Genomic DNA, 12,202 nt, shown 5'->3' on the forward strand with positions numbered 1-12,202 from the left:
TTATTTCTTCAAGTTTAGAATTTTTCAGGGAGAATTTAAACTTTAAAAAAAAAAGTCTTACTTTTCCTTTATGAACATAAGAAACAGGAGCAGGAGTAGGCCATTTGGCCCCTCGAGCCTGCTCTGCCATTTAATAACATGGCTGATCTGATCATGGACTCAGCTTCACTTCCCTGCCTGCTCCTCATAACCCTTTTTTTCCCTTATCGCTCAAAAATCTGCTGCTTAAATATATTCAATAATTCAGCCTCCGCAGCTCTCTGGGGCAGAGAATTCCACAGATTTACAACCCTCAGAGAAGAAATTCCTCCTCATCTCAGTTTTAAATGGGCGGCCCCTTATTCTGAGACTGTGTCCCCTAGTTTCAATTTCCCCTATGCGTGGAAATATCCTCTCTGCATCCACCTTGTCGAGTCCCCTCATTATCTTACATGTTTCGATAAGATCACCTCTCATCGATCTGAACTCCAAAGAGTATAGGCCCAACCTACCTTCATAAGTCAACCCCCTCATCTCCAGAATCAACCGAGTGAACCTAGTGAACCTTCTGAACAGCCTCAAATGTAAATATATCTTTCCTTAAATACAGAAATCAAAATTGTATGCAGTCCTCGAGGTGTGGCCTCACCAATACCCTGTACAGTTGTAACAGGACTTCTCTGCTTTTATAGTCCATCCCCCTTGCAATAAAGACCAACATTCCATTTGCCTTCCTGATTACTTGCTGTACCTGCACACTAACATTTTGTTTCATGCACAAGAATCCCCAAGTCCCTCTGTACTACAGCATTTTTTCTCCATTTAAATTATAATTTGCTTTCCTATTTTTTCTGCCAAAGTGGATAATCTCACATTTTCCCACATTATACTCCATCTGCCAATTTTTTGCCCATTCATTTAACCTGTCTATATCGCTTTGCAGATTTCTTGTGTCCTCCTTACAATTTACTCTCCCATCCATCATTGTATCATCAGCAAACTTGGCTACATTACACTCGGTCCCTTCATCCAAGTCATGTAGATTGTAAATAGTTGAGGCTCCACCACCGACCGATCCCTGCTGCACCCCACTAGTTACTGTTTGCCAACCGGAAAATAACTCATTTATCCCGGCTCTCTGTTTTCTGTGAGTTAGCCAATCCTCTATCCATGCTAATATATTACCCCCATGCTAATATATTTCTGTCCCTTTCTCTCTCTCTTAATCCAATCTTTCTTTCCCTTTCTGCACCTGATTGGACATTGAATTCACCCCACTTCTCAGTCCTTCCCAAGTTTATTTCGTAATCCTTAAATCTCATGTTCACTCAGGCCCCAATTATGCTGCTCGCACATTTAGCAACTTTGTGGGCATTTGTTTTTTGTGCTGAAGGGTGCAGGGGCAAGTCTAACTAACAGCAGAAGTCTTTAGATGTCCTGCTAAAGAAAATTCTAGCCCAATGTAAAAACTCTATCCCCTTCGCCGTTTTCATTCCATCTCCTGCCAACTTTGTAGTTGAAATCTCCTAGGATTATGAATGTTTTTTCAATAATTTCATAGATTTCCCCTCTATTTCCTTTCCATTATTTGGTGATCTGTAATATACCCCTACTGGTGTGACTAATCCCTTCCTATCCTTTTATCTCAATCCATATGTACTCTTTTTGTATCTCCTTTTCAGTTATGTCATTTCTTGCTGCTGCCATTAAGTTATTTCTTGTTCCTGGGAGGATTGACGCACCAACATTAGTGTTCTCGATCAGGCCAACATCCCCAGCATCGAAGCACTGACCACACTCAACCAGCTCCGTTGGGTGGGCCACATCGTCCACATGCCCGACACAAGACTCCCAAAGCAAGCGCTCTACTCGGAACTCCCACACGGCAAGCGATCCCCAGATGGGCAGAGGAAACATTTCAAGGACACCCTCAAAGCCTCCTTGATAAAGCACAACATCCTCACCAACATCTGGGAATCCCTGGCCAAAGTAAGTGGAATAAGAGCATTCGGGAGAGCGCTGAGCACCTCGAGTCTCATCGCCAAGAGCATGCAGAAAACAAGCACAGGCAGCGGAAGGAGCTTGCGACAAACCAGACTCCCCACCCACCCTTTCCTTCAACCACTGTCTGTTCCACCTGTGACAGAGACTGTAATTCTCATTGAACTGTACAGTCAACTGAGAACTCACTGAGTGAAAGCAAGTCTTCCTCAATTTCGAGGGGCTGCCTATGATGATGATGTTCTTGTTGCTGCCATTGTGTTATTTCTGATTAACACAGCTACTCCACCAACCCTTCTTCCTTTTTTATCTTTTCTAAATACATTATAGTCTGCAATATTTAACTGTAAATTCTGTCCGGTCTGCAACCACGTTTCTATTATCCCAATTGCATCTATTCTTCACTTCTAACTACAGCTCCAATTCCCTATTTTGTTGGTGATGCTCTGTACACTGCTATACAGGCAATCTGGTATGGTCTTATTTTTCATTACTCCTGCTTTATTTTTAAACAGGCGTTTTGTTAATACTTACTATAACCTTTGCTGTTCCTTAAGTATTTATCTTTATCTCTTTTTGTACTGACCAATACTATCATCCCTTCTTTTTCTTATCTTTAGGTTATTATTTTCAACTGACCCTTCCTCCCCTTTACTAGTTCAAATTTGTTTCTACAGTCCTATTTATCCTTTGGGTCATGTCCAGTTCAGATGCAGCCCATCTCAACTGTATAGATCCTTCCTGTAGCAGTATTAAGGTTTCCAATCAGGGTATTTCTCAGCTGATCATTGACCAATGGGTCAACAGCAAATAATTTCGGTGTTCTGAAGAAATACCCAAGTACTAAGTATTGGTTAGTTGTCCATCACTCAAATTACCTTTTTTGCTGGATTTCCTCGTATTCCACCCGTTTCTGAATCCGCAGAGCTTCCCGTTCTTCTGATGTTGATTCACAGCTGTAAAACTGTAACAGAAATGGCCAGACCTCTCCACAGATTGTAGGATCAATACCTCCAAAAAATATTGCCTTTAAAGAAAATGCAGAAAACTTCACGATTTTTAATTGAATGATTCTCTATCATTTCTAGCCAGTTCTTTCCTGATACAGTAGTGGTATCACATAGAAAGTGTAAACATAAACAGGTAGGTGGGTGCTCAGTTAGTTTTCTTGCAGTTCAAACAAACTTTTTCAGCTTTAATTAAAGCAAAGAGAATCAAAGTTTCTTGAGATGAAACCTGCAGAGGTGACTTGTTAGTATATTTTGGATAGAGCAAACTTCTTATACAGGGTCCCTCATATATTCAGGTTCACAGCAATTCCTATAAACTAATTTTCAATCTCTATGAGCTAGAACCTAGAATTTTAGAACATGTGATAAACTGTGTATCAGGGTTAACAATCTATCCTTTTAATGGTAAAATTGCTATTACACACTATGTAGGGACTCCACCATCATATTTTAGAAGACTAATATCAGCTATGCAAGACTAGTCAGATTTTAAAACAGAATTGCTTACAGAAGAAAATGAAGTATTACACAGTGCAATAAAGAGGTTAACTGAACCAGTTAGTCTGAACAAATCTCTATCATTCAAAAGACAAAATGCTTCTTATAAAGAAGTGAGCAACAGTGTTCCACAGTTAAAATAGAATTCAGTCTTTGGCAGGAATTATGCAAGTGCTCATTAACCAAGCTTAGAATTTCCCAATGCACCATGGTAATATGACCCAAAACTCCCCAACATGCAGGTTTTTAAAAAAAAATCCCCCTCTTCAGGCAGACATATCCCCTGACACCATTTTGACAAAGAGCATGGAACCCATGTCCTGACCAACATTCCTGTCTGAACCACACCCCAAAAAGCAGATCAACTGGTCTATTACTATTTGTAGGACCTTTGTGTGCAAAATAGCTGGTGTATCTGCCTACATAACAATACATTTGATATATTTACATACGACCTGTCATGTCCTCAGGACGTTTCAAAACACTTCTGAAATGTAGTCACTGTTGTTATGTAGGCAAACATAGCAGCTAATTTGCACACAGCAACACTTCACCAACAGCAATGAGATAAATATGGTGTTCGATGAGGGATAAATCTTGTTCCAACATTAGGAGAACTCCTCAGCTCTGTTGTGCGCGAATTGTGCCATTGGATCTTTTATGTCCACCTGAGCAGGCATTTGGGGACTCGGTTTAAAATCTCATCCAAAAGAATGCATCACTCCCTCAGTACAGGTGCAGCGTCCAAAATCCGGAGTTCCAGAATCTGGACCAATTGGTGGCAGGGTCGTCCGGAATCCAGATCGGCCAATCCCAAGGTTCCGCTGCTGCCCGACCTCGGGTCTCGCTGCCGCTGCCCTTACCTCACCGCCCCGCCCGGCCAGCTCCTCCGCGGCGGGGCCACGCCCGGCCAGCTCCTCCGTGGCGGGGCCAGGCCCGGCCAGCTCCTCCGCGGCGGGGCCACGCCTAACAACCTCATTCATGGGGCCAAAGGCCAGAACAGTGCCTTGGTGACCTCTCCCCTCCCCCCCTCCCCCCTTCCCCCTTTCGGACGTTCCGAAATCCGGAAATACCCGGATCTGGGTTCGGGTGTTTCTGGATTCTGGATGCTACACCTGTACTGCACTGAAGTATCAGCCTAGATTATGCAGCAACACCTTTTAAACTTAATAGAGTTCCGCCATTCTGTCTTTCACCTGGAAGAAGCAAGGCTGATTTAATAAATTTTTTTTTTTTTTTTTTTTTAAAAAGAATTACTGAATGGCCTTCATTATCCAGCTCCTCCCCCATAACGGAGGCAATTGGGATAGCTGAGGAACACTCTTTAAAAACCCATTGGCCACGTCCAAGAAACAACATAGGTATTCCAATTTACTACACAGTAAATGGCAGTTTAAACATTCAGCTAACAGCAGAGCACATTTTCTAGTTATTTGAACAGTAATGGTTTATAAAAATATAACAGCAGCCTTATATATAGCAATCCATCAGAGCCACAATTGGGAATGATGAATAAGGTCTTGGATGGATTATATAGTACATTGTCCCCGTCAGTCATTTCAATCTGTCTAGGTGTTTGTACTTCGATTTTGTAATCTTTTCAAATCAATACATTACTCTCCAGCAATGGTACATACTAGAAGCCTGAGGGCCTTGGCTGTGACCAGGTGTATCATGACTGTGTCATGGTCAAGACTCTGCAGGCCACCCAACTCCTGCAGTTCAGCATTAATCTTCTCCCCACTGGTGCAGAACTTCCTGCTCCTGTTGTGGAAATTTAGTGCTTCCTTAAACCCAATTAGCACCATGGCCATTACATATTAATGAAGAAACACAAGGACCAGCAATTGCACCACATGGGATAAATACTAGGGCTGACATTAAAAAAAAGCCTATGGGACCATACCTGCACTTAAAATGTGGCTAGTATAAATAATTAAGACAAAGCTCAGAATGAACCAATATAAAAAAATATATAATTTTAAAAAAATCATGTATCTTAGAATCTAGCCAATATAAATATAATTTAAAACTATTTGCACTACCTGCTCTAAGTCAGGCTATAGGAATAAAAACCATTAACATCACTATGTTAGGGCTGACTTTTCAAAAAAGAATGATTCCCTTACAACAGGGTCTGCAGCAACAGGTTGATTATTGGTGCAGTGGGAGGAGGAACACCACATAACTGGGGACTCAGCAGCTAGGGTGTAACAGAACCACCACTAGCTGTAGAGCTGGGCGACAGAAGACATGCTGCAGGGACACCAGCAGTGGGAGGGTGCATGTACAGTGTGGTAGGTTTACATAGGCAAAACTCATGTTAAATGAGGACATAGGAAATTATCATGGGGAAAAGTTGACAGAGTGACAAAAGCTCTGAAGTGCTCTGATTCTAATTCAGCATCAATCCCAAAGTTAAAAGTCTTTCTACTACTGGCAATACAAGTTTCACTATAAAGTTTCTACTGGCAGTACAAGTTTCATAAAAAGTTGCATTCACTAATAAAACTGGTGTTCGAGGTATAATAGCTGAATGTATCTGTGCAAATATATTGCCTGTCTGGAGTAGTCATTCAAAAAGCAACAGGAAGCCAAATGGCACAGACAGAAATGAATGCAGATATTACATTAAAGATATATATTTTTATCCTTCATCAAAAAAGATCCTCTCCTCCTCCTTAATATTCTCTTCAGCAGACCCTGGGTAAGAGGATGGGTAGAAAACTACAGACTTCATGCTCTCTCTGCCAATGCTCATCTGTGGCCAGCTGGTATGATATGCTGGAGCTAGATTGTGACATAAGGCATAGCCAATTTTTCCTGCTTCCTTTCGACAAGGCACCTCATTCAGTACTACGCCCAAAGATAAAGCCAAGATCAGCAGCTAGTTGCCTGAAGGAACATAACTCATGGCTAAGATTCAAAATTCTTCAAACCCATGGACACAATGTGCGAAACATGTTAAACTGCTGAGCTATTCCGTATTCTCCAATTGAAGTTCTATTTGGAGGGAAAAAGGTTCGATTCGTTTTTACAGTAAATATAAAGCCCATATTTGGGCAATTTTCAACTACAGATCCTGAAGCAACCTAGATAGGATATTCTTTAACAAAAAAAAAGGCAAAGTAGAAGAAGAATGTTATTTCTACAAGTTGAGATGAAGCAGAATAGATAAGAATTTATTATGAATTACTACTGGAGATAGGCAATGTATTTGCACAGATTCGTTCAATTACATACCCCTTCTATTACCAGTTTTACTAGTGAATCCTGCATAGATTTAAGCTTGAAAATCAAACTTGCACTTTACATTCCAGCATAATATCAGTACAAAAACTCTTAACTGTGGGCTATCTACTCAATCAGAAAAAGCTTCTGCATTTGAGATTATGCATATCCTATAGTAGAGTCGATAAAATAGAGACAAGAAAACCTGTAGGAGGGAGAAACAAGGAGAGAGGAGGGAAGAGAGGGAGAGAGAGAGAGAGAGAGAGAGAGAGAGAGCGAGAGAGAGAGAGATAAGAGAGCATGAGCGCAAGAGAACAAGGTAGATGAGAAACATGCTCCCATGCTCTTACAATGTCATTCTAGGCCATAAAAAAGTTACAGTGAGGCACAATGGTGGCGCTCCAATGAGCTGAGCTGTAGAATTTTTAACGTGGTGAATTCCAGAACTCAACCATGGTGCCACAGGAAAGAAAAACTCACCCCAAGATATTGCTAGTAGGATTTCGATAATATCGTGGGGTGAGTTTCTTTCCCATGACACCATGGTTGAAGTTCTGGAATTCACCACGTTGAAAATTCTATAGCTCAGCTCATTAGAGCTCCACCATTGTGCCTCACTGTGACTTTTTTATGGCCTAGTCTGAAATAGAGCAGTCCCATAATGAGATATAGCATAAATTGGGCAACTGATACCATATCTCCCTTCTGTTGCCCCGAATGAGTTGCAGTTAACCAGCTCTTAACCCATCTCTATTTTTCTCGTACTCTTTTTTGACTCCGATTTCCCAAAAAACAAAAACCTTTCCCGCAGGCCTCTGCCCAAGTTGTCCTGGAGATGGCTTTGAAGAAAGGAATGACCAGCATCAGGATTTTCTCACCTCCTTTCCAGTGAGAAAGAAGCTTGTTGTACTCAGCCTCTTTGTTAACAACCCAGCCAAGATCAGGACCTAATCATGTTTGAAATCATGGGCAAGATCCTTACCATGCCCAACCTGTTGGCTATCTAGTGTTGTAGACATTTAATAGTTAAGCAGTTCTCAAACCTTGCGGAGTTTATATTCCTCTTCCACCTGGCCAGTTTCATTTAGATGCTTCAGCCATGTAGAGACATCCAAACGTTTGTACATGTTCTCCTCTGGGTGAGTCTCAGACGATGGTAGGTTAGGCCGTTTTATTGAGAATTGCATGCAAGCCTTTACATCAGACACCTAGAGAGGATGAGGTGTAAAAATTGCAGTTACATCCTGTAACAGATATACGGTCCTACATAAGAAAACGCAAAAAAAAAGCAATAGCATTGCTCCATCAGAAAAAGATATACAACATACAAATGGACAATATCTGCTGCATAAGAAAGCAAGGATAGAAACTAGTGTTGGCTATTTGTAGCTCCTGTGGCTGGCAAACTCTCATCCACAGGTTTTGAACTGGAGCCTAGGTGAATGAATTTTGTTCCTTTTTGGACAGGTTACTGATCATTTTGGGTCTGCACTAGTTTCAGCATTGCTGGTCATTCCCATAACCAAATCCCAAGTCCACTATGATCAGAAGCTTATTCTTACTCCCAATATATAATCCGATGATAGGGACTGTTTTATGCAATGAAACCTCTAATCTATACTGTATAAGAACAAAAGAAATAGGAGCAGGAGTAGGCCATACGGCCCCTCGAGCCTGCTCCGCCATTTAATACGATCATGGCTGATCTGATCATGTACCCAGGTCCACTTTCCTGCTCACTCCCCATGACCCCTTAATCTCTTATCGGTTAAGAAATTGTCTATCTCGGTCTTAAATTTATTCAATGTCCCGGCTTTCACAGCTCTCTGAGGCAGCGAATTCCACAGATTTACAACCCTCAGAAGAAATTCCTCCTCATCTCAGTTTTAAATGGGCGACCCCTTATTCGAAGATTATGTCCCTTAGTTCTAGTCCCCCAGATGAGTGAAAACATCCTCTCTGCATCCACCTCGTCAAGCCCCCTCATAATCTTATATGTTTCGATAAGATCACCTCTCATTCTTCTGAATTCCAATGAGTAGAGGCCCAACCTACTCAACCTTTCCTTATCAGTCAACTCCCTCATCACTGGAATCAACCTAGTGAACCTTCTCTGAGCTGCCTCCAAAGCAAGTATATCCTTTCGTAAATATGGAAACCAAAACTGTACTCAATATTCCAGGTATGGCCTCACCAATACCATGTACAACTGTAGCAAGACTTCCCTGCTTTTATACTCCATCCCCTTTGCAGTAAAGGTCAAGATTCCACTGGCCTTCCTGATCACTTGCTGTACCTGCATACTAACCTTTTGTGTTTCATGCACAAGTACCCCCCAGGTCCCGCTGTACTGCGGCACTTTGCAATCTTTCTCCGTTTAAATAATAACTTGCTCTTTGATTTTTTGTCTGCCAAAGTGAATGACCTCACACTTTCCAACATTATACTCCATCTGCCAAATTTTTGCCCACTCACTTAGCCTGTCTATGTCCTTTTGCAGATTTTGTGTGTCCTCCTCACACATTGCTTTTCCTTCCATCTTTGTATCGTCAGCAAACTTGGCTACATTACACTCGGTCTTTTCTTCCAAGTCGTTAATATAGATTGTAAATAGTTGGGGTCCCAGCACTGATCCTTGTGGCACCCCACTATACTATAATCTCATATGATTGCCCATGTATATTTCTCCCATCTCCCCAAAGGCAGAATGATAAATACACACACACACACACACACACACATATTTCATAATGCTCCAAGACATAGAACAAAGCATGCCTCGCTCGCCTCGATAACGGGCTAATTTCACTTCACAGACCAGCGAATCCCGGAAACATGTTGGCCCTAAATTTGAGTTCTCGCTCCTCATGACTTTTCCCTCCAAACTCCATGTTGGACATTAGTCAGTTGAACTGTCAATCAAATACACTAACTCCATCCGAGGTGTGGGTCCGCAGACAGCAACTTGCTGCTGAAGTCGAATGAATGAGTTCATTTCAGCATTGTGTGTGAATGACTAGATCATAGTAAATATTGTATTCTGCTGTGCGACAGTTTTTTTGCCAGCCACTTCATTTGGTCCCTCCTAGGCCAAATCATGACACCACTAAATAGAGGTTAAATGTTCCATATCCTTTTTGGGAGATGAGGGGAGAAGATAAAAAAGTAAGCTAAAATTGGCAGGGAAGCGAACTGTGCACTATGAGGCATTGTTGATGTTTATCATCAAGGAACCTGCATGTTTGGGTTGGAGATTTCAACACATGGCCAGTCCCAACTGGTTAAACTGCCTTTTTTCCCTCATCTCCAATAGTTTTATAACTGATAAACGAAATGTTCAAAGAAAATGAAAAATATACATGTGTTTTAAATTCCCCAATGCTTTTTCTCCTGGATTGTTCCCAGCAGTGTCCAATAGATTAATCTTGAATTCCTGGAGACTCCAGTACAATCCTGTAGGGTTGGCAATCCTACTACATCCTCAGATCATCCCAGTCTTCTGTTGAAGTTGAATAAGGTTTAGGATAGCAGGCTGGCAATCTGCTTTTGGGTATTTAGCACAGTCAAGTGACCAGGCCATAAAATGCACAGAAATAGCCGACAGTGGCTTGACTTGCCTGCTAATTTTTTTTTCAAAAAGATGCACGGGAATGACTGAAGAGTGACTTTGCTTGCCTGCTGGTGTTCCCACATTTCCTTCCTGCAAGGAAATGCCAAGGCTCTACTTGGCCTCAACCATAGCTAGCACAGCTGAGATGGAGTGGGAACTCACCATGTGTGAAGCCTTCCCAATCTATAGTACACTGAACTACCTTGAACCAAACAAAGAAAAAAAAACATAGCCTCTACAGAGGAATTAATATATGATTAAAAACAAAAATCAGGATTTCCAGGCACAACATACTCATAAATATTATTGCAAAGGAATGGGTAAACATTGAGAGTCTAAAGTTAAGCCGGGCTCCACAAAGCCACAGATGGTCCAGGCTATAATTCGGCCAAAGGGATTTCACAAAATACTAAATTAAAAGTGTGTGTTAACACCTCAGTGATTGCTCGCCTAAAACTAATTAACAAGATGCAAATTAAATTAGGGAGCACTAGCATCAGACAGCTAACCAAGATGGCCCAAGTCTAAATCCTAGCCTTAAATAATATTTGGACTTGGTTAACAGCATTTGTTGAGGTTTCACAGTTTGTGTTAAAGCTCTTTGATAGAACAGCTTAAAGGGGTGGAAAAAGGAAGGAAAGAAAGAAAAACAGTTTCATTCAATCCCACAGTGTAAAAGTACACCTTTCATAAGCCAATATGGACTGACATTTATTGGATGAATTTGTTGGCTCCAATGTTTATTCCACTTTCTGTTTAAAAAAAAAACATTGTCTCAATTTCCTGTGAAATTAGAAAATTAATGAACAGATGAGATGTGAAAAGAAGGATACCTTTCTTAAATAATGGTATATAAAATGCCCTGCTTGTTCGAGAGTGAGCCTATTTAATCTATTATTGTGTTGCATACTGCCTGGGTGTATAATGATCGGAACACTCTTTGCAGTCTGTTGGGTCCATCCACATTTAAAAAAATACGCTCATTCTTTTAAAATGTTTCCTCTCCCCCTCTCTGCCAATTTTCTTTGTTTTTCCTAAAGGTGGTGATGAAACTGGGTTATGAAGCCACAATTTTTGGTCATCTTCTGCAGCTAGGTTTTTTGATCCTGCCCTTGACGCAGTGAGTTTGGATTATAATGAACATTTTTCCTGTATGAAAAAAGCTGATCTTACACAATCTTTTGAGTTTGGCCTAATTAATTATTCACAATAAATTTCCAGCCTTAACTGGGCCTTACCTTAAAACTCCCAGTTAACTGGCATCCCACTTAATGTGGGGTGGAATGTCCTGCAATAACAACAGGTCTTAAACGGTTGCTGTTAATTTTCTAGGTGGCAGCCACAAAATCTACTCCAGCAAAGCTCGGTACTTCATTCAGTGGCATGGAGGAAAAACAAAGGCAACTGCCCTAATCTCAAATGAAGGAGTAGAGGTGTGATTACAGAAGGAGCAGGGAAGGAGGGTTGCTCTATTTTGGGCAGAAAGGGACCTACCACACAGAACAGCCACATGCACTGTGTGAGGTTGTGGCCAAAAGGGCAAATGTGTTCCCCAATGCCCACAGGAATGTGAAAATGAGCCAAGGATTTGGCAGCGTCAGGGAAACAGCCAAGACAGAATATAAAGCACTTGCCTAGCCAAACTAAATAAGCAAAATATGCACGCCAAAAACAATTTCCTCTCAACCTTACAGCTTGATTGAGGCCACATGCAAATCACACAGACATTACAGCATTTCAGACATTCACATGCATGTCCAAATTGCTGCAAGACAAACTTGGTAGCTATTGCTGAAATGTAGGACTACTGTTCCATTTACATCTGTAAAGTTGTGCAATATAGCAAGCTTCCAACAATATCTGTGCATGATGC

The 12,202-nt window shown here is 41.3% G+C and overlaps 1 protein-coding gene across 2 annotated transcripts in view; it reads right to left on the minus strand.

Annotated features, from left to right (window-relative positions):
- tbc1d16 (TBC1 domain family, member 16) overlaps window positions 1-12,202 on the minus strand; it is a 93,795-nt gene that overhangs the window by 23,949 nt on the left and 57,644 nt on the right. For both annotated transcript variants that reach the window (XM_070858216.1, XM_070858215.1), the window contains exons 6-7: window positions 7,763-7,927; window positions 2,859-3,007 (exon numbers count right to left, since the gene is read on the minus strand). In XM_070858216.1, the coding sequence (XP_070714317.1) occupies window positions 2,859-3,007; window positions 7,763-7,927 (314 nt within the window). The remainder of the gene's footprint in view (window positions 1-2,858; window positions 3,008-7,762; window positions 7,928-12,202) is intronic.

Source organism: Pristiophorus japonicus, chromosome 16 (assembly GCF_044704955.1).
Source record: "Pristiophorus japonicus isolate sPriJap1 chromosome 16, sPriJap1.hap1, whole genome shotgun sequence".
NCBI lineage: Eukaryota > Metazoa > Chordata > Chondrichthyes > Pristiophoridae > Pristiophorus > Pristiophorus japonicus.